Raw genomic sequence first — 27576 nt, forward strand, 5'->3', positions numbered from 1 at the left:
CAAGAATATAACTACTATAATACTGCCCCCTATGTACAAGAATATAACTACTATAATACTGCCCCTATGTACAAGAATACAACTACTATAATACTGCCCCCTATGTACAAGAATATAACTACTATAATACTGCCCCCTATGTACAAGAATATAGCTACTATAATACTGCTCCCTATGTACAAGAATATATCTACTATAATGCTGCTCCCTATGTACAAGAATATAACTACTATAATACTGCCCCTATGTACAAGAATACAACTACTATAATACTGCCCCCTATGTACAAGAATATAACTACTATAATACTGCTCCTATGTACAAGAATATAACTACTATAATACTGCACCTATGTACAAGAATATAACTACTATAACACTGCCCCCTATGTACAAGAATATAACTACTATAATACTGCCCACTATGTGCAAGAATATAGCTACTATAATACTGCTCCCTATGTACAAGAATATAACTACTATAATGCTGCTCCCTATGTACAAGAATATAACTACTATAATACTGCCCCTATGTACAAGAATATAACTACTATAATACTGCTGCTATGTACAAGAATATAACTACTATAATACTGCACCTATGTACAAGAATATAACTACTATAATACTGCCCCCTATGTACAAGAATATAACTACTATAATACTGCCCCCTATATACAACAATATAACTACTATAATACTGCTCCTATGTACAAGAATATAACGACTATAATACTGCCCCCTATATACAAGAATGTAACTACTATAATACTGCTCCTATGTACAAGAATATAACTACTATAATACTGCTCCCTATGTACAATAATATAACTACTATAATACTGCCCCTATATACAAGAATATAACTACTATAATACTGCTCCTATATACAAGAATATAACTACTATAATACTGCCCACTATGTACAAGAATATAACTACTATAATACTGCCCCCTATATACAAGAATATAACTACTATAATACTGCTCCTATGTACAAGAATATAACTACTATAATACTGCCCCCTATGTACAGGAATATAACTACTATAATACTGCTCCTATGTACAAGAATATAACTACTATAATACTGCCCCCTATGTACAGGAATATAACTACTATAATACTGCTCCTATGTACAAGAATATAACTACTATAATACTGCCCTCTATGTACAAGAATATAACTACTATAATACTGCCCCTATGTACAAGAATATAACTACTATAATACTGCCCCCTATGTACAAGAATATAACTACTTTAATACTGCCCCTATGTACAAGAATACAACTACTATAATACTGCCCCCTATGTACAAGAATATAACTACTATAATACTGCTCCTATGTACAAGAATATAACTACTATAATACTGCACCTATGTACAAGAATATAACTACTATAACACTGCCCCCTATGTACAAGAATATAACTACTATAATACTGCCCCCTATGTGCAAGAATATAGCTACTATAATACTGCTCCCTATGTACAAGAATATAACTACTATAATGCTGCTCCCTATGTACAAGAAAATAACTACTATAATACTGCCCCCTATGTACAAGAATATAACTACTATAATGCTGCTCCCTATGTACAAGAATATAACTACTATAATACTGCCCCTATGTACAAGAATACAACTACTATAATACTGCCCCCTATGTACAAGAATATAACTACTATAATACTGCTCCTATGTACAAGAATATAACTACTATAATACTGCCCCCTATGTACAAGAATATAACTACTATAATACTGCCCCTATGTACAAGAATACAACTACTATAATACTGCCCCCTATGTACAAGAATATAACTACTATAATACTGCCCCCTATGTACAAGAATATAGCTACTATAATACTGCTCCCTATGTACAAGAATATATCTACTATAATGCTGCTCCCTATGTACAAGAATATAACTACTATAATACTGCCCCTATGTACAAGAATACAACTACTATAATACTGCCCCCTATGTACAAGAATATAACTACTATAATACTGCTCCTATGTACAAGAATATAACTACTATAATACTGCACCTATGTACAAGAATATAACTACTATAACACTGCCCCCTATGTACAAGAATATAACTACTATAATACTGCCCACTATGTGCAAGAATATAGCTACTATAATACTGCTCCCTATGTACAAGAATATAACTACTATAATGCTGCTCCCTATGTACAAGAATATAACTACTATAATACTGCCCCTATGTACAAGAATATAACTACTATAATACTGCTGCTATGTACAAGAATATAACTACTATAATACTGCACCTATGTACAAGAATATAACTACTATAATACTGCCCCCTATGTACAAGAATATAACTACTATAATACTGCCCCCTATATACAACAATATAACTACTATAATACTGCTCCTATGTACAAGAATATAACGACTATAATACTGCCCCCTATATACAAGAATGTAACTACTATAATACTGCTCCTATGTACAAGAATATAACTACTATAATACTGCTCCCTATGTACAATAATATAACTACTATAATACTGCCCCTATATACAAGAATATAACTACTATAATACTGCTCCTATATACAAGAATATAACTACTATAATACTGCCCACTATGTACAAGAATATAACTACTATAATACTGCCCCCTATATACAAGAATATAACTACTATAATACTGCTCCTATGTACAAGAATATAACTACTATAATACTGCCCACTATGTACAAGAATACAACTACTATAATACTGCCCCCTATGTACAAGAATATAACTACTATAATACTGCCCCCTATGTACAAGAATATAACTACTATAATACTGCACCTATGTACAAGAATATAACTACTATAATACTGCTCCTATGTACAAGAATATAACTACTATAATACTGCACCTATGTACAAGAATACAACTACTATAATACTGCCCCTTATGTACAAGAATATAACTACTATAATACTGCCCCCTATGTACAAGAATACAACTACTATAATACTGCTCCCTATGTACAATAATATAACTACTATAATACTGCCCCTATATACAAGAATATAACTACTATAATACTGCTCCTATATACAAGAATATAACTACTATAATACTGCCCACTATGTACAAGAATATAACTACTATAATACTGCTCCTATGTACAAGAATATAACTACTATAATACTGCCCTCTATATACAAGAATATAACTACTATAATACTGCCCCCTATGTACAAGAATACAACTACTATAATACTGCCCCCTATGTACAAGAATATAACTACTATAATACTGCTCCTATGTACAAGAATATAACTACTATAATACTGCTCCTATGTACAAGAATATAACTACTATAATACTGCCCCTATGTACAAGAATATAACTACTATAATACTGCTCCTATGTACAAGAATATAACTACTATAATACTGCTCCTATGTACAAGAATATAACTACTATAATACTGCCCCCTATGTACAAGATTATAACTACTATAATACTGCTCCTATGTACAAGAATATAACTACTATAATACTGCCCCCTATGTACAAGAATATAACTGCTATATTACTGCCCCCTATGTACAAGAATATAACTACTACAATACTGCTCCCTATGTACAAGAATATAACTACTATAATACTGCTCCTATATACAAGAATATAACTAATATAATACTGCTCCTATGTACAAGAATATAACTACTATAATACTGCCCCCTATATACAAGAATATAACTACTATAATACTGCCCCCTATGTACAAGAATATAACTAATATAATACTGCTCCTATGTACAAGAATATAACTACTATAATACTGCTCCTATGTACAAGAATATAACTACTATAATACTGTCCCTATGTACAAGAATATAACTACTATAATACTGCTCCTATGTACAAGTATATAACTACTATAATACTGCTCCTATGTACAAGAATATAACTACTATAATACTGTCCCTATGTACAAGAATATAACTACTATAATACTGCTCCTATGTACAAGTATATAACTACTATAATACTGCCCCCTATGTACAAGAATATAACTACTATAATACTGTCCCTATGTACAAGAATATAACTACTATAATACTGCTCCTATGTACAAGAATATAACTACTATAATACTGTCCCTATGTACAAGAATATAACTACTATAATACTGCTCCTATGTACAAGTATATAACTACTATAATACTGCTCCTATGTACAAGAATATAACTACTATAATACTGCTCCTATGTACAAGAATATAACTACTATAATACTGCCCCTATGTACAAGATTATAACTACTATAATACTGCTCCTATGTACAAGAATATAACTACTATAATACTGCCCCCTATGTACAAGAATATAACTGCTATATTACTGCCCCCAATGTACAAGAATATAACTACTACAATACTGCCCCCTATGTACAAGAATATAACTACTATAATACTGCTCCTATGTACAAGAATATAACTACTATAATACTGCTCCTATGTACAAGAATATAACTACTATAATACTGCCCCTATGTACAAGAATATAACTACTATAATACTGCTCCTATGTACAAGAATATAACTACTACAATACTGCCCCCTATGTACAAGAATATAACTACTATAATACTGCTCCTATGTACAAGAATATAACTACTATAATACTGCTCCTATGTACAAGAATATAACTACTATAATACTGCCCCTATGTACAAGAATATAACTACTATAATACTGCTCCTATGTACAAGAATATAACTACTATAATACTGCCCCTATGTACAAGAATATAACTACTATAATACTGCCCCCTATGTACAAGAATATAACTACTATAATACTGCCCCCTATGTACAAGAATATAACTACTATAATACTGCCCCCTATGTACAAGAATATAACTGCTATAATAGTGCCCCCTATGTACAAGAATATAACTACTACAATACTGCCCCCTATGTACAAGAATATAACTACTATAATACTGCCCCCTATGTACAAGAATATAACTACTACAATACTGCCCCCTATGTACAAGAATATAACTACTATAATACTGCCGCTATGTACTAGAATATAACTACTATAATACCGCTCCTATGTACAAGAATATAACTACTATAATACTGCCCCCTATGTACAAGAATATAACTACTATAATACTGCCCCCTATGTACAAGAATATAACTACTATAATGCTGCCCCTATGTACAAGAATATAACTACTATAATACTGCCCCCTATGTACAAGAATATAACTACTATAATACTGCTCCTATGTACAGGAATATAACTACTATAATACTGCTCCTATGTACAAGAATATAACTGCTACAATACTGCCCCCTATGTACAAGAATATAACTACTATAATACTGCCCCTATGTACAAGAATATAACTACTATAATACTGCTCCTATGTACAAGAATATAACTACTATAATACTGCTCCTATGTACAAGAATATAACTACTATAATACTGCCCCTATGTACAAGAATATAACTACTATAATACTGCTCCTATGTACAAGAATATAACTACTATAATACTGCTCCCTATGTACAATAATATAACTACTATAATACTGCCCCTATATACAAGAATATAACTACTATAATACTGCTCCTATATAGAAGAATATAACTACTATAATACTGCCCACTATGTACAAGAATATAACTACTATAATACTGCCCCCTATATACAAGAATATAACTACTATAATACTGCTCCTATGTACAAGAATATAACTACTATAATACTGCCCACTATGTACAAGAATACAACTACTATAATACTGCCCCTATGTACAAGAATATAACTACTATAATACTGCCCCCTATGTACAAGAATATAACTACTATAATACTGCACCTATGTACAAGAATATAACTACTATAATACTGCTCCTATGTACAAGAATATAACTACTATAATACTGCACCTATGTACAAGAATACAACTACTATAATACTGCCCCCTATGTACAAGAATATAACTACTATAATACTGCCCCCTATGTACAAGAATACAACTACTATAATACTGCTCCCTATGTACAATAATATAACTACTATAATACTGCCCCTATATACAAGAATATAACTACTATAATACTGCTCCTATATACAAGAATATAACTACTATAATACTGCCCACTATGTACAAGAATATAACTACTATAATACTGCCCCCTATATACAAGAATATAACTACTATAATACTGCTCCTATGTACAAGAATATAACTACTATAATACTGCCCTCTATATACAAGAATATAACTACTATAATACTGCCCCCTATGTACAAGAATACAACTACTATAATACTGCCCCCTATGTACAAGAATATAACTACTATAATACTGCTCCTATGTACAAGAATATAACTACTATAATACTGCTCCTATGTACAAGAATATAACTACTATAATACTGCCCCTATGTACAAGAATATAACTACTATAATACTGAACCTATGTACAAGAATATAACTACTATAATACTGCTCCTATGTACAAGAATATAACTACTATAATACTGCCCCCTATGTACAAGATTATAACTACTATAATACTGCTCCTATGTACAAGAATATAACTACTATAATACTGCCCCCTATGTACAAGAATATAACTGCTATATTACTGCCCCCTATGTACAAGAATATAACTACTACAATACTGCCCCCTATGTACAAGAATATAACTACTATAATACTGCTCCTATGTACAAGAATATAACTACTATAATACTGCTCCTATGTACAAGAATATAACTACTATAATACTGCTCCCTATGTACAAGAATATAACTACTATAATACTGCCCCCTATGTACAAGATTATAACTACTATAATACTGCTCCTATGTACAAGAATATAACTACTATAATACTGCCCCCTATGTACAAGAATATAACTGCTATATTACTGCCCCCAATGTACAATAATATAACTACTACAATACTGCCCCCTATGTACAAGAATATAACTACTATAATACTGCTCCTATGTACAAGAATATAACTACTATAATACTGCTCCTATGTACAAGAATATAACTACTATAATACTGCCCCTATGTACAAGAATATAACTACTATAATACTGCTCCTATGTACAAGAATATAACTACTACAATACTGCCCCCTATGTACAAGAATATAACTACTATAATACTGCTCCTATGTACAAGAATATAACTACTATAATACTGCTCCTATGTACAAGAATATAACTACTATAATACTGCCCCTATGTACAAGAATATAACTACTATAATACTGCTCCTATGTACAAGAATATAACTACTATAATACTGCCCCTATGTACAAGAATATAACTACTATAATACTGCCCCCTATGTACAAGAATATAACTACTATAATACTGCCCCCTATGTACAAGAATATAACTACTATAATACTGCCCCCTATGTACAAGAATATAACTGCTATAATAGTGCCCCCTATGTACAAGAATATAACTACTACAATACTGCCCCCTATGTACAAGAATATAACTACTATAATACTGCCCCCTATGTACAAGAATATAACTACTACAATACTGCCCCCTATGTACAAGAATATAACTACTATAATACTGCCGCTATGTACTAGAATATAACTACTATAATACCGCTCCTATGTACAAGAATATAACTACTATAATACTGCCCCCTATGTACAAGAATATAACTACTATAATACTGCCCCCTATGTACAAGAATATAACTACTATAATACTGCCCCTATGTACAAGAATATAACTACTATAATACTGCCCCCTATGTACAAGAATATAACTACTATAATACTGCTCCTATGTACAGGAATATAACTACTATAATACTGCTCCTATGTACAAGAATATAACTGCTACAATACTGCCCCCTATGTACAAGAATATAACTACTATAATACTGCCCCTATGTACAAGAATATAACTACTATAATACTGCTCCTATGTACAAGAATATAACTACTATAATACTTCTCCTATGTACAAGAATATAACTACTATAATACTGCCCCTATGTACAAGAATATAACTACTATAATACTGCTCCTATGTACAAGAATATAACTACTATAATACTGCCCCTATGTACAAGAATATAACTACTATAATACTGAACCTATGTACAAGAATATAACTACTATAATACTGCTCCTATGTACAAGAATATAACTACTATAATACTGCCCCCTATGTACAAGATTATAACTACTATAATACTGCTCCTATGTACAAGAATATAACTACTATAATACTGCCCCCTATGTACAAGAATATAACTGCTATATTACTGCCCCCTATGTACAAGAATATAACTACTACAATACTGCCCCCTATGTACAAGAATATAACTACTATAATACTGCTCCTATGTACAAGAATATAACTACTATAATACTGCTCCTATGTACAAGAATATAACTACTATAATACTGCTCCCTATGTACAAGAATATAACTACTATAATACTGCCCCCTATGTACAAGATTATAACTACTATAATACTGCTCCTATGTACAAGAATATAACTACTATAATACTGCCCCCTATGTACAAGAATATAACTGCTATATTACTGCCCCCAATGTACAATAATATAACTACTACAATACTGCCCCCTATGTACAAGAATATAACTACTATAATACTGCTCCTATGTACAAGAATATAACTACTATAATACTGCTCCTATGTACAAGAATATAACTACTATAATACTGCCCCTATGTACAAGAATATAACTACTATAATACTGCTCCTATGTACAAGAATATAACTACTACAATACTGCCCCCTATGTACAAGAATATAACTACTATAATACTGCTCCTATGTACAAGAATATAACTACTATAATACTGCTCCTATGTACAAGAATATAACTACTATAATACTGCCCCTATGTACAAGAATATAACTACTATAATACTGCTCCTATGTACAAGAATATAACTACTATAATACTGCCCCTATGTACAAGAATATAACTACTATAATACTGCCCCCTATGTACAAGAATATAACTACTATAATACTGCCCCCTATGTACAAGAATATAACTACTATAATACTGCCCCCTATGTACAAGAATATAACTGCTATAATAGTGCCCCCTATGTACAAGAATATAACTACTACAATACTGCCCCCTATGTACAAGAATATAACTACTATAATACTGCCCCCTATGTACAAGAATATAACTACTACAATACTGCCCCCTATGTACAAGAATATAACTACTATAATACTGCCGCTATGTACTAGAATATAACTACTATAATACCGCTCCTATGTACAAGAATATAACTACTATAATACTGCCCCCTATGTACAAGAATATAACTACTATAATACTGCCCCCTATGTACAAGAATATAACTACTATAATACTGCCCCTATGTACAAGAATATAACTACTATAATACTGCCCCCTATGTACAAGAATATAACTACTATAATACTGCTCCTATGTACAGGAATATAACTACTATAATACTGCTCCTATGTACAAGAATATAACTGCTACAATACTGCCCCCTATGTACAAGAATATAACTACTATAATACTGCCCCTATGTACAAGAATATAACTACTATAATACTGCTCCTATGTACAAGAATATAACTACTATAATACTTCTCCTATGTACAAGAATATAACTACTATAATACTGCCCCTATGTACAAGAATATAACTACTATAATACTGCTCCTATGTACAAGAATATAACTACTATAATACTGCCCCTATGTACAAGAATATAACTTCTATAATACTGCTCCTATGTACAAGAATATAACTACTATAATACTGCCCCCTATGTACAAGAATATAACTACTATAATACTGCTCCTATGTACAAGAATATAACTACTATAATACTGCCCCTATGTACAAGAATATAACTACTATAATACTGCTCCTATGTACAAGAATATAACTACTATAATTCTGCCCCCTATGTACAAGAATATAACTGCTATATTACTGCCCCCTATGTACAAGAATATAACTACTACAATACTGCCCCCTATGTACAAGAATATAACTACTATAATACTGCTCCTATGTACAAGAATATAACTACTATAATACTGCTCCTATGTACAAGAATATAACTACTATAATACTGCTCCTATGTACAAGAATATAACTACTATAATACTGCTCCTATGTACAAGAATATAACTACTATAATACTGCCCCCTATGTACAAGAATATAACTACTATAATACTGCCCCTATGTACAAGAATATAACTACTATAACACTGCCCCCTATGTACAAGAATATAACTACTATAATACTGCTCCTATGTACAAGAATATAACTGCTACAATACTGCCCCCTATGTACAAGAATATAACTACTATAATACTGCCCCTATGTACAAGAATATAACTACTATAATACTGCTCCTATGTACAAGAATATAACTACTATAATACTGCTCCTATGTACAAGAATATAACTACTATAATACTGCCCCTATGTACAAGAATATAACTACTATAATACTGCTCCTATGTACAAGAATATAACTACTATAATACTGCCCCTATGTACAAGAATATAACTTCTATAATACTGCTCCTATGTACAAGAATATAACTACTATAATACTGCCCCCTATGTACAAGAATATAACTACTATAATACTGCTCCTATGTACAAGAATATAACTACTATAATACTGCCCCTATGTACAAGAATATAACTACTATAATACTGCTCCTATGTACAAGAATATAACTACTATAATTCTGCCCCCTATGTACAAGAATATAACTGCTATATTACTGCCCCCTATGTACAAGAATATAACTACTACAATACTGCCCCCTATGTACAAGAATATAACTACTATAATACTGCTCCTATGTACAAGAATATAACTACTATAATACTGCTCCTATGTACAAGAATATAACTACTATAATACTGCTCCTATGTACAAGAATATAACTACTATAATACTGCTCCCATGTACAAGAATATAACTACTATAATACTGCTCCCTATGTACAAGAATATAACTACTATAATACTGCTCCTATGTACAAGAATATAACTACTATAATACTGCCCCCTATGTACAAGAATATAACTACTATAATACTGCTCCTATGTACAAGAATATAACTACTATAATACTGCCCCCTATGTACAAGAATATAACTACTATAATACTGCCCCCTATGTACAAGAATATAACTACTATAATACTGCCCCCTATGTAGAAGAATATAACTACTATAATACTGTCTTCAGAACTATGAATGTTTCCTTGCCTTTTTCCATTGTTTTGGTATTATATGATCTTTGTGCTTGTCGGCTTCTTCGCGTCTGATTTCTTCCCTGGAGTAGAATGTCAGTATCCCTCCTGTAAACCTTCTCACAATCTTCTGGATCTTTTTTTTGCTCGGTGTCAGATGCCTCAGGTTTCTATTAGGAATTTTCAGATGCTTTGTGACTTGAAACACAATGAAAATCTCAAGTTGTTTCATGAAGCAGTGAAGATGGAGAGCTCTACAGCAATGAGTGATGGAAGAGAAGATAGAAAAAGAAGGAATTCTGAGGACGCTCCGCGGAGAAAGTTACCAAGAGTGCAAGAAGAATCCGCAGGTGCGGTTTAGATATATATGGAATAATAGGATCTGAGGCACAGATCCAGTGAGTGGATTTTCTTGAGACTGGCATTTAAAGGGCAGATTCACCCTCAGCTTCAGGGTCGACCGTTGCAGGTCCCATCAGTTAAACTCCCACCAATCAATAAGTTGTATCCCTTATCCTGGCATATATTGACTGTGATATCCATCACATTGCAATGAGGACAAGGAACAATGGAGACAAAGAGAATACAAATACGTTGTTAGGGGATCTTACAGGCCATGCACCACATAGAAAAGAGGTGAGAACAGTAATGGAAGCCTATACCTCTGTTCCTTGCCGGTTCCTCTGCTGTTCCTTGCCGGTTCCTCTGCTGTTCTTGCCGGTTCCTCTGCTGTTCCTTGGCGGTTCCTTTGCTGTTCCTTGCCGGTTCCTCTGCTGTTCCTTGCCGGTTCCTCTGCTGTTCCTTGCCGGTTCCTCTGCTGTTCCTTGCCGGTTCCTCTGCTGTTCCTTGCCAGTTCCTCTGCTGTTCCTTGCCGGTTCCTCTGCTGTTCCTTGGCGGTTCCTTTGCTGTTCCTTGCCGGTTCCTCTGCTGTTCCTTGCCGGTTCCTCTGCTGTTCCTTGCCGGTTCCTCTGCTGTTCTTGCCGGTTCCTCTGCTGTTCCTTGGCGGTTCCTTTGCTGTTCCTTGCCGGTTCCTCTGCTGTTCCTTGCCGGTTCCTCTGCTGTTCCTTGCCGGTTCCTCTGCTGTTCCTTGCCGGTTCATCTGCTGTTCCTTGCCGGTTCCTCTGCTGTTCCTTGCCGGTTCCTCTGCTTGTTCCCTCCAGTAACTCTGCTCTCTTCAGATCTTCCATGTGATCGCTGGAAGCCTAGTGCCAGAATAAGCAAAGGACTCAGCAGGGAGTTGTGTGAGCCGGACATGATGGGGGGGGCGTTCTTAGGACAGGTTGGGTATAAGCATTTATTATTTTTTAACCCAAATGTAATCCTGTCCCTCCATTTATTATACTTTAGGATCGAATTGCTGTCAACCTATCCAATGTATATTGATGACCAATAAGATGTCCGTAATTTCACCAACAGGAATGCCAGCCGGACTTATGTCTTCTACCATATCTGCTATCCAGGAAGAACCAATTACTACACCATTGACCACTGCAAGACCAGTAAATGCTTCACCAGTTAATGTTCCTATGATTGGTCCATCAGTTTCCCAATCAAAACCAGTGCCACTGCAGTTGGTGGACTTACCCAATGTTCAACCAATAGCACTTACCAGTCCAAGCAAATTGGTTGATTCTCTTTCTTCATCTGTTCTTCTGGAGACACAAATGACCATTTCAAGCCCATTGGTTTCGCAACCATTTGCTACCATCATAAAATCAAATACCCCTCCACCAACCGGTCCTTTCATTGCCCCATCATCATCTTATATCAGATTGCCCAATTCTCCCACAAAAGGTTCCGCTGTTCCTCTAAAGACAGCAGTGACTACTCCCATTACAAGACCATCCAGCCCACAACCAGTTGGCCTTTCGTCTTCTATCCCACATATATTTATTTCAAAGCCAACTATTGCACCAATGACCATCTCAGGAACAGTTATTACTCAACCAGATAAAGCTACAGTGAATGATCCATCAGTTTCCCAAGCAAAATCAGTACCCTTCCCAGTCCCAGTGCTGAAGGTTCCAGAAATGGCATCTACCAGACCATGCAGATTGATAGGTTCTCTTCCTAAAGGTCCATCTGTCCAAATTGAGAAACCAATAAGCACCTCCACTACCAGTCCATCCAATTCTCAATCAACTGTTAACTTCATGAAATCAAGTATCTGCCCTAAAGCAAGGATTTCCAGGGTTCCATCGTCCTCATCATATACCACATTGGTTAATTCTCTTACAAAAAGTCTATCTTGTCCTTTGGATAAACCAACGATCACCTCCATTGCAAGTCCATCCAACCCTCAACCAGCTGGCCTTTCATCTTCTATCACAAGTTTATCTCTTTTTCCGCCTAAACCAACTACTCCACCCGTGACCGTCACAGGACCAGCTAATGCTCCACTGAATGGTCAATCAGTTTCCCAAGCTAAACCAGTGCCCTTCCCAGTCCCAGTGGTGAACCTATCAAATGTTTCACCAATGTTATATACCAGACGAAGAAGATTGGTTGATTCTCTTTATACAGGTCCATCCGTTCCTCTGAAGAAACCAGTGCCAATCTCTAGTACAAGCCCATCCATCCGTCAATCAGTGTTTACCTTCATGAAATCCAGTACCCCTCCAGCAACCCGTCCTTCCACTGCTCCATCATCCTGGATCAGATTCAAAAATTCTCCTACGAAAGGTCCATCTGTTCCTCTGGAGAATCCAGTCCAGGCCAATGTCCAGTCACAGATGCCGGTTTCACCTGTGGATTTGGTTCCAGGTAAGACTAGTAATTTTGATGGCTGTACCTTTTAAATATTGTCCAGACTTCTAGCCCCTACTGATTTATTCTTTGTATAGATAATTCTATACTTAGACTCTATCACCTTCTATTTGTAGATATTCTTTTATTTTTCTTTGTAGCTCTGGATGTAATTGGAGGAATGTTTTGTAAGGCAAGATCGGTAGAGGATTTTGATTTGCATGGTGGCCAGTCGTAAAGACTTACCGTGTCCTTCTTTGGGCTTTCTTATTCCCACGGTCTCCTCATTTATCAGTATTGGGTGATGGATGATACGTCTGTGCATAAAGCTTAGGTCTGATTTGTTGCAGATCTTGAAATTATTTCAAAAAGTCATAATAAAGTGTTTTTAGAGATCAGCAAATCGATAACCTTATAGATGACCCATTAAAAAATTTTATTTTTTTACTTTTTCTTTTTTTTTGTAGTTTGGTCTCCCACTAAGCCTAAGAGAGTTCAGGAGATATGTCTTTCTAGTCTTTGGAAATACTGCAATCTAGGAAGTAAGTGACCCCCATGGAGGGATTATTAGATTTAGGTTTGGATAGGGCAGGTAAAGCAAGGTTCTTTTTTATTTACAGGGCGTTGCCGGGATATGCATTACTACCTGCCGTACTGCTGGCAGATTTTCCAAGGAACCACCTGGGAAGATGTTCCCAACATGGAGGAAATTGAGAAAAGTTACTGCGACCCAAAGATTGACAGGTACAGATCATCCAGAACCAAGTGTCAGAAGATAATGTGTGGGATTTTGCTCTTGTTCCCACCTTCTATGTAGGCTAGATTACTTTAGAGGCTACGGCATCACCAGGTAACTTCTTCCAATTTTTTGTCCGCAGTGTTCCTCTGATTGACTTTCTGACCATGAAATCTGGCGGGCACAGAGTTCGTCGTCTCTCCACCGTATCATCGGTAGTGAAGCCGTCTGAATATGTTCTGACCACGGAGTGGCTGTGGTACTGGAGGGATGAATATGGCACCTGGACACCCTATGGCCACTCTGTAAGTTGGCACTGGGCACATAATAATGGGCGATCCTCAACAGTGGATCTTTAGAGGATGCAGAGTTTATGGTTACACCTGGCTCTTCTGGAGCCTATGTGGACCAAGAGGTCTTTCTGCTCTACAGTCTACAAATGTTATAGTTGGGGTACCTTTTTATAGATATTGGGGTGGGCATTGGTAAAAAATCATAACTGCCCGGAGAATTAAATATTTTTTCTTGATTTTTTTTGTTTATCTAGAATGTGAATCACATGAGCGTCACCATCTCATCCTCAGATCTGGAGAACCTATATCTTGCCAATGCCAATGACGTCATTCCTTTTTCTACTGGAGAAAACAACTATGAGATCAGCTTCCGAGGTGCGGACATGGATAATGTGGTGTTTAAATGTCATTCTTACCAATGTTGACTCCAGAAAATCCACAATGCTCAGGGAACGGCCCAAACATCAGCCCCAATAATGTCCTTTACTGACATGAAATTAACGTTAACCTTTGGGATATGAGGTTTCTCTTTAACCATTGTCTAGTTTTATAGATATGAAGCAGAAAAACGTTGTGTACAAGACGGAGAAAGACGTGCGCAGGAGGCCGAAATTTCTCAGCTTCGATGATGTGAAATTATTGAAAGGAAGGTAAAGTCATCATGTACTATAATAGATGGAGAAATAGTAGAGACGAGTGACTATTAGGAAATTCATATTCACCAGTGTTGCCAAATTTATCTGGGAAATGTGATTTTCAGTGAATCGATTAGATGCGAATCAAAGACCAAAGCCTCTAATTGCCCTAAAAGACTTGAGTAACTCTCTGAAGTGTCCAAGGAATTTACCCAACTACTTTGCAAGCTCTTTAGTTCAAAACCGGGTATTAATGTCAAAGAGACCTTAGCATTGGCGGCCATGATCCAAAAAATGATCTTTTTTTTTTAAGAGCAGAGGACTGTCTTGCTGGTGGTGTTAATACACAAAAGAAACCATCGTGGTCCAAAAATTATCCCTTCTTGTGGACTAGCAAATGGTTTGGCATCTATAAACTATGGCAGCAAATGCTTGGCTTCTTTTAGCCTTGACAAATTATTAATTATGCCTTGTTTTTGGGAGTAGCAACAGGTTTGGTGTTTGTTCGTAAAGTGAATAATGGACAAGCACCAGGGTATAAAAAAAAAGCAATGGATTATTATTATTTTAGCAGTAACTAAATTATTTTCTTCCTTTTTGGCACCATCAAAAAGACTCTTCAAAAAATCCTTTCCCTGTGTATGGTACAATTTTTATGCCCATAAGCAACAGGACAGTATGGTCACCCTCATTTCATAAAAAAAAGTACCCCAGAAGCACAAGTATCTACTTGTCTGTTTGTACATATGTTTAACAATAATTTATTTAAATGGCTGATATGTAATACTACATTTATTTTCTGCTGCAGAGGAAATACTGGGCAAGCTATGATATCCTCCAAGGCTGGACGTGGCCAGGGGGCAGATGACCCCTGAGCCGGTCACCTGGTAACTGTTTAGAGGGTCTGAGAAGAGTGAAATACTGTAGGAGAGGAAAAAATATGGAAGAACTGAGAGGAGTGATGTACTGTAGGGGAGATAAATATATGGAGGAACCAAAAGGAATGATGTACTGAAGGAGAGCAAAATATATATATATGGTGGAACAGAGAGGAGTGATATACTGTAGGAGAGGGAAATATATGGAGGAACCGAGAGGGGTGATGTACTGTAGGAGAGGGAAATATATGGAGGAACCGAGAGGGGTGATGTACTGTAGGAGAGGAAAAAATATGGAAGAACTGAGAGGAGTGATGTTCTGTAGGAGAGGAAAAAATATGGAAGAACTGAGAGGAGTGATGTACTGTAGTGGAGGGAAATATATGAAGGAACCGAAAGGAATGATATACTGTAGGAGAGGGAAATATATGGTGGAACCGAGAGGGGTGATGTACTGTAAGAGAGGAAAATATATGGTGGAACAGAGAGGAGTGATGAACTGTAGGAGAGGGAAATATATGGAGGAACCGAGAGGAATGATGTACTGTAGGAGAGGGAAATGTATGGTGGAACCGAGAGGGGTGATGTACTGTAGGAGAGGAAAATATATGGTGGAACAGAGAGGAGTGATGTACTGTTGGGAGTGAAATATATGGTGGAACAGAGAGGAGTGATGTACTGTAGGAGAGGGAATTATATGGTGGAACCGAGGGGAGTGATGTACTGTAGGAGAGGAAAATATATGGTGGAACCGAGAGGGGTGATGTACTGTAGGAGAGGGAAATATATGGTGGAACCGAGAGGGGTGATGTACTGTAGGAGAGGAAAAAATATGGAAGAACTGAGAGGAGTGATGTACTGTAGGGGAGGGAAATATATGGAGGAACCGAAAGGAATGATGTACTGTAGGAGAGGGAAATATATGGTGGAACCGAGGGGGGTGATGTACTGTAGGAGAGGAAAAAATATGGAAGAACTGAGAGGAGTGATGTACTGTAGGGAAGGGAAATATATGGAGGAACCGAAAGGAATGATGTACTGTAGGAGAGGGAAATATATGGTGGAACCGAGAGGGGTGATGTACTGTAGGAGAGGAAAATATATGATGGACCATAGAGGAGTGATGTACTGTAGGAGAGGGAAATATATGGTGGAACCAAGAGGGGTGATGTACTGTAGGAGAGGAAAATATATGGTGGAACAGAGAGGAGTGATGTACTGTTGGGAGTGAAATATATGGTGGAACAGAGAGGAGTGATGTACTGTAGGAGAGGGAAATATATGGTGGAACCGAGAGGGGTGATGTACTGTAGGAGAGGAAAATATATGATGGACCATAGAGGAGTGATGTACTGTAGGAGAGGGAAATATATGGTGGAACCAAGAGGGGTGATGTACTGTAGGAGAGGAAAATATATGGTGGAACAGAGAGGAGTGATGTACTGTTGGGAGTGAAATATATGGTGGAACAGAGAGGAGTGATGTACTGTAGGAGAGGGAAATATATGGTGGAACCGAGAGGGGTGATGTACTGTAGGAGAGGGTTGTATATCGAGGGAATGATGACAGGTGATGTACATGATGTGACTGTATAAATTGGCTAAAAGGAGTGATATACTGCAGGATGAGGCGTTATATACAGAGGCTTAGAGGAATTATATACCACAGGTACACACTCCCAGATAGTAGGATGGGAGGTTGAATTATGTACTGCATGATAGAGCTGTATATAGAGGAGCTGAGAGGAGTGATGAACTGCAGGGTGGGGCTGTATATAGAGGAGTGATGAACAGTAGGATGGGGCTGTATATAGAGGAGTGATGAACTGTAGGATGGGGCTGTATATCGAGGAGTGATGAACTGTAGGATGGGGCTGTATATAGAGGAGTGATGAACTGCAGGGTGGGACTGTATATGGAGGAGCTGAGAGGAGTGTACTGTAGGATGTTACTATAAACTGGTTAGGGGTGATTGATTACAACTGTTATGCAGAGGACAACAGGGTCGTTAAGTTGTGTCTAGAAAAACACATCAGATTTTTCTTTGTTGATGTGATCTTATAATCACCTGACTGCTGCAGCCAATCAAAAGCGTCAACACCCCTGCTGACTTCCAAACAGAGCAGACACCATTATCTGAGTGCGAGTTTCAGTTTTCTTATATTTACTTTAGACATGGTAGGGTTCCCATATGGAAAATAACACAATTGACAGTCAGGAGATGTGCAGCTTTCTATTGGCAGTGGAAGCAAAGTATAGAACATGATGGACAGGCAGGAGATGTCCGGTTGTGAATGGCCAGGAATGGCAGCTGAAGCACAGTGTACAACATAATAGACATGCAGAAAATGTGTGGCTGTCTAGTGTCCGTGTCAACAGCACAGCAGCATAGTCTAAAACATGATGGACAGGCAGGCGATGTCTGTCTGTGTGTGACCAGTGCTGGCAGCATCGGCAGCAGTACAGAACAGAACATGATGGACAGGCAGGCGATGTCTGTCTGTGTGTGGCCAGTGCTGGCAGCATCGGCAGCAGTACAGAACAGAACATGATGGACAGGCAGGCGATGTCTGTCTGTGTGTGGCCAGTGCTGGCAGCATCGGCAGCAGTACAGAACAGAACATGAGGGACAGGCAGGTGATGTCTGTCTGTGTGTGACCAGTGCTGGCAGCATCAGCAGCAGTACAGAACAGAACATGAGGGACAGGCAGGTGATGTCTGTCTGTGTGTGGCCAGTGCTGGCAGCATCGGCAGCAGTACAGAACAGAACATGATGGACAGGCAGGCGATGTCTGTCTGTGTGTGGCCAGTGCTGGCAGCATCGGCAGCAGTACAGAACAGAACATGATGTACCGGCAGGTGATATCTGTCTGTGTGTGGCCAGTGCTGGCAGCATCAGCAGCAGTACAGAACAGAACATGATGGACAGACAGGCAATGTCTGTCTGTGTGTGGCCAGTGCTGGCAGCATCGGCAGCAGTACAGAACAGAACATGATGTACCGGCAGGCGATGTCTGTCTGTGTGTGACCAGTGCTGGTAGCATCAGCAGCAGTACAGAACAGAACATGATGGACAGACAGGCAATGTCTGTCTGTGTGTGGCCAGTGCTGGCAGCATCGGCAGCAGTACAGAACAGAACATGAGGGACAGGCAGGTGATGTCTGTCTGTGTGTGACCAGTGCTGGCAGCATCGGCAGCAGTACAGAACAGAACATGATGGACAGGCAGACAATGTCTGTCTGTGTGTGGCCAGTGCTGTCAGCATCGGCAGCAGTACTGAACAGAACATGATGGACAGGCAGGTGATGTCTGTCTGTGTGTGGCCAGTGCTGGTAGCATCGGCAGCAGTACAGAACAGAACATGATGGACAGGCAGGCGATGTCTGTCTGTGTGTGGCCAGTGCTGGTAGCATCGGCAGCAGTACAGAACAGAACATAATGGACAGGCAGGCGATGTCTGTCTGTGTGTGGCCAGTGCTGGTAGCATCGGCAGCAGTACAGAACAGAACATGATGGACAGACAGGCGATTTCTGTCTGTGTGTGGCCAGTGCTGGCAGCATCAGCAGCAGTACAGAACAGAACATGATGGACAGGCAGGTGATGTCTGTCTGTGTGTGACCAGTGCTGGCAGCATCGGCAGCAGTACAGAACAGAACATGATGGACAGGCAGGTGATGTCTGTCTGTGTGTGGCCAGTGCTGGCAGCATCAGCAGCAGTACAGAACAGAGCATGATGGACAGACAGGCGATGTCTGTCTGTTTGTGGCCAGTGCTGGCAGCATCGGTAGCAGTACAGAACGGAACATGAAGTACCAGCAGGAGATGTCTGTCTGTGTGTGGCCAGTGCTGGTAGCATCAGCAGCAGTACAGAACAGAACATGATGGACAGGCAGGTGATGTCTGTCTGTGTGTGGCCAGTGCTGGCAGCATCGACAGCAGTACAGAACAGAACATGATGGACAGGCAGGCGATATCTGTCTGTGTGTGGCCAGTGCTGGCAGCATCGGCAGCAGTACAGAACAGAACATGAAGTACCGGCAGGCGATGTCTGTCTGTGTGTGACCAGTGCTGGTAGCATCAGCAGCAGTACAGAACAGAACATGAGGGACAGGCAGGTGATGTCTGTCTGTGTGTGACCAGTGCTGGCAGCATCGGCAGCAGTACAGAACAGAACATGATGGACAGGCAGACAATGTCTGTCTGTGTGTGGCCAGTGCTGTCAGCATCGGCAGCAGTACTGAACAGAACATGATGGACAGGCAGGTGATGTCTGTCTGTGTGTGGCCAGTGCTGGCAGCATCGGCAGCAGTACAGAACAGAACATAATGGACAGGCAGGCGATGTCTGTCTGTGTGTGGCCAGTGCTGGCAGCATCGGCAGCAGTACAGAACAGAACATGATGGACAGACAGGCGATTTCTGTCTGTGTGTGGCCAGTGCTGGCAGCATCAGCAGCAGTACAGAACAGAACATGATGGACAGGCAGGTGATGTCTGTCTGTGTGTGGCCAGTGCTGACAGCATCAGCAGCAGTACAGAACAGAGCATGATGGACAGACAGGCGATATCTGTCTGTTTGTGGCCAGTGCTGGCAGCATCGGTAGCAGTACAGAACGGAACATGAAGTACCGGCAGGCGATGTCTGTCTGTGTGTGGCCAGTGCTGGTAGCATCAGCAGCAGTACAGAACAGAACATGATGGACAGGCAGGTGATGTCTGTCTGTGTGTGGCCAGTGCTGGTAGCATCGGCAGCAGTACAGAACAGAACATAATGGACAGGCAGACAATGTCTGTCTGTGTGTGGCCAGTGCTGTCAGCATCGGCAGCAGTACTGAACAGAACATGATGGACAGGCAGGTGATGTCTGTCTGTGTGTGGCCAGTGCTGGCAGCATCAGCAGCAGTACAGAACAGAACATAATGGACAGGCAGGCGATGTCTGTCTGTGTGTGGCCAGTGCTGGCAGCATCGGCAGCAGTACAGAACAGAACATGAGGGACAGACAGGCGATTTCTGTCTGTGTGTGGCCAGTGCTGTCAGCATCGGCAGCAGTACAGAACAGAACATGATGGACAGGCAGGTGATGTCTGTCTGTGTGTGGCCAGTGCTGGCAGCATCGGCAGCAGTACAGAACAGAACATGATGGACAGACAGGCGATATCTGTCTGTTTGTGGCCAGTGCTGGCAGCATCGGTAGCAGTACAGAACGGAACATGAAGTACCGGCAGGCGATGTCTGTCTGTGTGTGGCCAGTGCTGGTAGCATCAGCAGCAGTACAGAACAGAACATGATGGACAGGCAGGTGATGTCTGTCTGTGTGTGGCCAGTGCTGGTAGCATCGGCAGCAGTACAGAACAGAACATAATGGACAGGCAGGCGATGTCTGTCTGTGTGTGGCCAGTGCTGGCAGCATCGGCAGCAGTACAGAACAGAACATGAGGGACAGACAGGCGATTTCTGTCTGTGTGTGGCCAGTGCTGGCAGCATCAGCAGCAGTACAGAACAGAACATAATGGACAGGCAGGCGATGTCTGTCTGTGTGTGGCCAGTGCTGGCAGCATCGGCAGCAGTACAGAACAGAACATGAGGGACAGACAGGCGATTTCTGTCTGTGTGTGGCCAGTGCTGTCAGCATCGGCAGCAGTACAGAACAGAACATGATGGACAGGCAGGTGATGTCTGTCTGTGTGTGGCCAGTGCTGGCAGCATCGGCAGCAGTACAGAACAGAACATGATGGACAGGCAGGTGATATCTGTCTGTGTGTGGCCAGTGCTGGCAGCATCAGCAGCAGTACAGAACAGAGCATGATGGACAGAAAGGCGATGTCTGTCTGTTTGTGGCCAGTGCTGGCAGCATCGGTAGCAGTACAGAACGGAACATGAAGTACCGGCAGGCGATGTCTGTCTGTGTGTGGCCAGTGCTGGCAGCATCGGCAGCAGTACAGAACAGAACATGATGGACAGGCAGGCGATGTCTGTCTGTGTGTGGCCCGTGCTGGCAGCATCGGCAGCAGTACAGAACAGAACATGATGTACCGGCAGGTGATATCTGTCTGTGTGTGGCCAGTGCTGGCAGCATCAGCAGCAGTACAGAACAGAACATGATTGACAGACAGGCAATGTCTGTCTGTGTGTGGCCAGTGCTGGCAGCATCGGCAGCAGTACAGAACAGAACATGAGGGACAGGCAGGTGATGTCTGTCTGTGTGTGACCAGTGCTGGCAGCATCGGCAGCAGTACAGAACAGAATATGATGGACAGGCAGGCGATGTCTGTCTGTGTGTGGCCAGTGCTGGCAGCATCGGTAGCAGTACAGAACGGAACATGAAGTACCGGCAGGCGATGTCTGTCTGTGTGTGGCCAGTGCTGGTAGCATCAGCAGCAGTACAGAACAGAGCATGATGGACCGATGTCTGTCTGTTTGTGGCCAGTGCTGGCAGCATCGGTAGCAGTACAGAACGGAACATGAAGTACCGGCAGGCGATGTCTGTCTGTGTGTGGCCAGTGCTGGTAGCATCGGCAGCAGTACAGAACAGAATATGATGGACAGGCAGGCGATGTCTGTCTGTGTGTGGCCAGTGCTGGCAGCATCGGTAGCAGTACAGAACGGAACATGAAGTACCGGCAGGCGATGTCTGTCTGTGTGTGGCCAGTGCTGGTAGCATCAGCAGCAGTACAGAACAGAGCATGATGGACCGATGTCTGTCTGTTTGTGGCCAGTGCTGGCAGCATCGGTAGCAGTACAGAACGGAACATGAAGTACCGGCAGGCGATGTCTGTCTGTGTGTGGCCAGTGCTGGTAGCATCGGCAGCAGTACAGAACAGAATATGATGGACAGGCAGGCGATGTCTGTCTGTGTGTGGCCAGTGCTGGCAGCATCGGCAGCAGTACAGAACAGAACATGATGGACAGGCAGGCGATGTCTGTGTGTGGCCCGTGCTGGCAGCATCGGCAGCAGTACAGAACAGAACATGATGTACCGGCAGGTGATATCTGTCTGTGTGTGGCCAGTGCTGGCAGCATCAGCAGCAGTACAGAACAGAACATGATTGACAGACAGGCAATGTCTGTCTGTGTGTGGCCAGTGCTGGCAGCATCGGCAGCAGTACAGAACAGAACATGAGGGACAGGCAGGTGATGTCTGTCTGTGTGTGACCAGTGCTGGCAGCATCGGCAGCAGTACAGAACAGAACATGATGGACAGGCAGACAATGTCTGTCTGTGTGTGGCCAGTGCTGTCAGCATCGGCAGCAGTACAGAACAGAACATAATGGACAGGCAGGCGATGTCTGTCTGTGTGTGGCCAGTGCTGGCAGCATCGGCAGCAGTACAGAACAGAACATGATGGACAGACAGGCGATTTCTGTCTGTGTGTGGCCAGTGCTGGCAGCATCGGCAGCAGTACAGAACAGAACATGATGGACAGGCAGGTGATGTCTGTCTGTGTGTGACCAGTGCTGGCAGCATCGGCAGCAGTACAGAACAGAACATGATGGACAGGCAGGTTATGTCTGTCTGTGTGTGGCCAGTGCTGGCAGCATCAGCAGCAGTACAGAACAGAGCATGATGGACAGACAGGCGATGTCTGTCTGTTTGTGGCCAGTGCTGGCAGCATCGGTAGCAGTACAGAACGGAACATGAAGTACCGGCAGGAGATGTCTGTCTGTGTGTGGCCAGTGCTGGTAGCATCAGCAGCAGTACAGAACAGAACATGATGGACAGGCAGGTGATGTCTGTCTGTGTGTGGCCAGTGCTGGCAGCATCGGCAGCAGTACAGAACAGAACATGATGGACAGGCAGGCGATATCTGTCTGTGTGTGGCCAGTGCTGGCAGCATCGGCAGCAGTACAGAACAGAACATGAAGTACCGGCAGGCGATGTCTGTCTGTGTGTGACCAGTGCTGGTAGCATCAGCAGCAGTACAGAACAGAACATGATGGACAGACAGGCAATGTCTGTCTGTGTGTGGCCAGTGCTGTCAGCATCGGCAGCAGTACTGAACAGAACATGATGGACAGGCAGGTGATGTCTGTCTGTGTGTGGCCAGTGCTGGTAGCATCGGCAGCAGTACAGAACAGAACATAATGGACAGGCAGGCGATGTCTGTCTGTGTGTGGCCAGTGCTGGCAGCATCGGCAGCAGTACAGAACAGAACATGATGGACAGACAGGCGATTTCTGTCTGTGTGTGGCCAGTGCTGGCAGCATCAGCAGCAGTACAGAACAGAACATGATGGACAGGCAGGTGATGTCTGTCTGTGTGTGGCCAGTGCTGGCAGCATCAGCAGCAGTACAGAACAGAGCATGATGGACAGACAGGCGATGTCTGTCTGTTTGTGGCCAGTGCTGGCAGCATCGGTAGCAGTACAGAACGGAACATGAAGTACCGGCAGGCGATGTCTGTCTGTGTGTGGCCAGTGCTGGTAGCATCAGCAGCAGTACAGAACAGAACATGATGGACAGGCAGGTGATGTCTGTCTGTGTGTGGCCAGTGCTGGCAGCATCGGCAGCAGTACAGAACAGAACATGATGGACAGGCAGGCGATATCTGTCTGTGTGTGGCCAGTGCTGGCAGCATCGGCAGCAGTACAGAACAGAACATGAAGTACCGGCAGGCGATGTCTGTCTGTGTGTGGCCAGTGCTGGCAGCATCGGCAGCAGTACAGAACAGAACATGATGGACAGAGAGGCGATATCTGTCTGTGTGTGGCCAGTGCTGGTAGCATCGGCAGCAGTACAGAACAGAACATGATGGACAGGCAGGCGATGTCTGTCTGTGTGTGGCCCGTGCTGGCAGCATCGGCAGCAGTACAGAACAGAACATGATGGACAGGCAGGCGATGTCTGTCTGTGTGTGGCCAGTGCTGGCAGCATCGGCAGCAGTACAGAACAGAACATGATGGACAGGCAGGCGATGTCTGTCTGTGTGTGGCCAGTGCTGGCAGCATCGGCAGCAGTACAGAACAGAACATGATGGACAGGCAGGTGATGTCTGTCTGTGTGTGGCCAGTGCTGGTAGCATCGGCAGCAGTACAGAACAGAACATGATGGACAGGCAGGTGATGTCTGTCTGTGTGTGGCCAGTGCTGGCAGCATCGGCAGCAGTACAGAACAGAACATGAAGTACCGGCAGGTGATATCTGTCTGTGTGTGGCCAGTGCTGGCAGCATCGGCAGCAGTACAGAACAGAGCATGAGGGACAGGCAGGTGATGTCTGTCTGTGTGTGGCCAGTGCTGGTAGCATCGGCAGCAGTACAGAACAGAACATGATGGACAGGCAGGCTATGTCTGTCTGTGTGTGGCCAGTGCTGGCAGCATTGGCAGCAGTGCAGAACAGAACATGATGGACAGGCAGGCGATGTCTGTCTGTGTGTGGCCAGTGCTGGCAGCATTGGCAGCAGTGCAGAACAGAACATGATGGACAGGCAGGCGATGTCTGTCTGTGTGTGGCCAGTGCTGGCAGCATTGGCAGCAGTGCAGAACAGAACATGATGGACAGGCAGGCGATATCTGTCTGTGTGTGGCCAGTGCTGGCAGCTTCAGCGGCAGTACAGAACAGAACATGATGGACAGGCAGGCGATTTCTGTCTGTGTGTGGCCAGTGCTGGCAGCATCAGCAGCAGTACAGAACAGAACATGATGGACAGGCAGGTGATGTCTGTCTGTGTGTGACCAGTGCTGGCAGCATCGGCAGCAGTACAGAACAGAACATGATGGACAGGCAGGTGATGTCTGTCTGTGTGTGACCAGTGCTGGCAGCATCAGCAGCAGTACAGAACAGAGCATGATGGACAGACAGGCAATGTCTGTCTGTGTGTGGCCAGTGCTGGCAGCATTGTCAGCAGTACAGAACAGAACATGATGGAAAGACAGGCAATGTCTGTCTGTGTGTGGCCAGTGCTGGCAGCATTGGCAGCAGTACAGAACAGAACATGATGGACAGGCAGGCGATATCTGTCTGTGTGTGGCCAGTGCTGGCAGCATCGGCAGCAGTACAGAACATGATGGACAGGCAGGTGATGTCTGTCTGTGTGTGGCCAGTGCTGGTAGCATCGGCAGCAGTACAGAACAGAACATGATGGACAGGCAGGCGATGTCTGTCTTTGTGTGGCCAGTGCTGGCAGCATCGGCAGCAGTACAGACCAGAACATGATGGACAGGCAGGCGATATCTGTCTGTGTGTGGCCAGTGCTGGCAGCATCGGCAGCAGTACAGAACAGAACATGATGGACAGGCAGGTGATGTCTGTCTGTGTGTGGCCAGTGCTGGCAGCATCGGCAGCAGTACAGAACAGAACATGATGGACAGGCAGGCGATATCTGTCTGTGTGTGGCCAGTGCTGGCAGCATCGGCAGCAGTACAGAACAGAACATGAAGTACCGGCAGGCGATGTCTGTCTGTGTGTGGCCAGTGCTGGCAGCATCAGCTGAAGTACAGAACAGAACATGATGGACAGACAGGCGATATCTGTCTGTGTGTGGCCAGTGCTGGTAGCATCGGCAGCAGTACAGAACAGAACATGATGGACAGGCAGGCGATGTCTGTCTGTGTGTGGCCAGTGCTGGCAGCATCGGCAGCAGTACAGAACAGAACATGATGGACAGGCAGGTGATGTCTGTCTGTGTGTGGCCAGTGCTGGCAGCATCGGCAGCAGTACAGAACAGAACATGATGGACAGACAGGCAATGTCTGTCTGTGTGTGGCCAGTGCTGTCAGCATCGGCAGCAGTACTGAACAGAACATGATGGACAGGCAGGTGATGTCTGTCTGTGTGTGGCCAGTGCTGGTAGCATCGGCAGCAGTACAGAACAGAACATGATGGACAGACAGGCGATTTCTGTCTGTGTGTGGCCAGTGCTGGCAGCATCAGCAGCAGTACAGAACAGAACATGATGGACAGGCAGGTGATGTCTGTCTGTGTGTGGCCAGTGCTGGCAGCATCGGCAGCAGTACAGAACAGAACATGATGGACAGGCAGG

General features: G+C 41.9%; 1 protein-coding gene across 1 annotated transcript in view; it reads left to right on the forward strand.

Annotated features, from left to right (window-relative positions):
* Positions 1-27576, forward strand: part of LOC141164848 (zinc finger CCCH-type antiviral protein 1-like) — a 97832-nt gene that overhangs the window by 58254 nt on the left and 12002 nt on the right. The window contains exons 3-9 of the mRNA XM_073650470.1: positions 11471-11663; positions 12730-14076; positions 14526-14600; positions 14679-14802; positions 14937-15099; positions 15342-15462; positions 15641-15737. Coding sequence (XP_073506571.1) covers positions 11471-11663; positions 12730-14076; positions 14526-14600; positions 14679-14802; positions 14937-15099; positions 15342-15462; positions 15641-15737 — 2120 coding nt within the window. The remainder of the gene's footprint in view (positions 1-11470; positions 11664-12729; positions 14077-14525; positions 14601-14678; positions 14803-14936; positions 15100-15341; positions 15463-15640; positions 15738-27576) is intronic.

The sequence above is a fragment of the Phyllobates terribilis genome, unplaced genomic scaffold (genome assembly GCF_046119375.1).
Source record: "Phyllobates terribilis strain yellow unplaced genomic scaffold, ASM4611937v1 Scaffold_10__3_contigs__length_209671492, whole genome shotgun sequence".
NCBI classification, from domain to species: Eukaryota; Metazoa; Chordata; class Amphibia; order Anura; family Dendrobatidae; genus Phyllobates; species Phyllobates terribilis.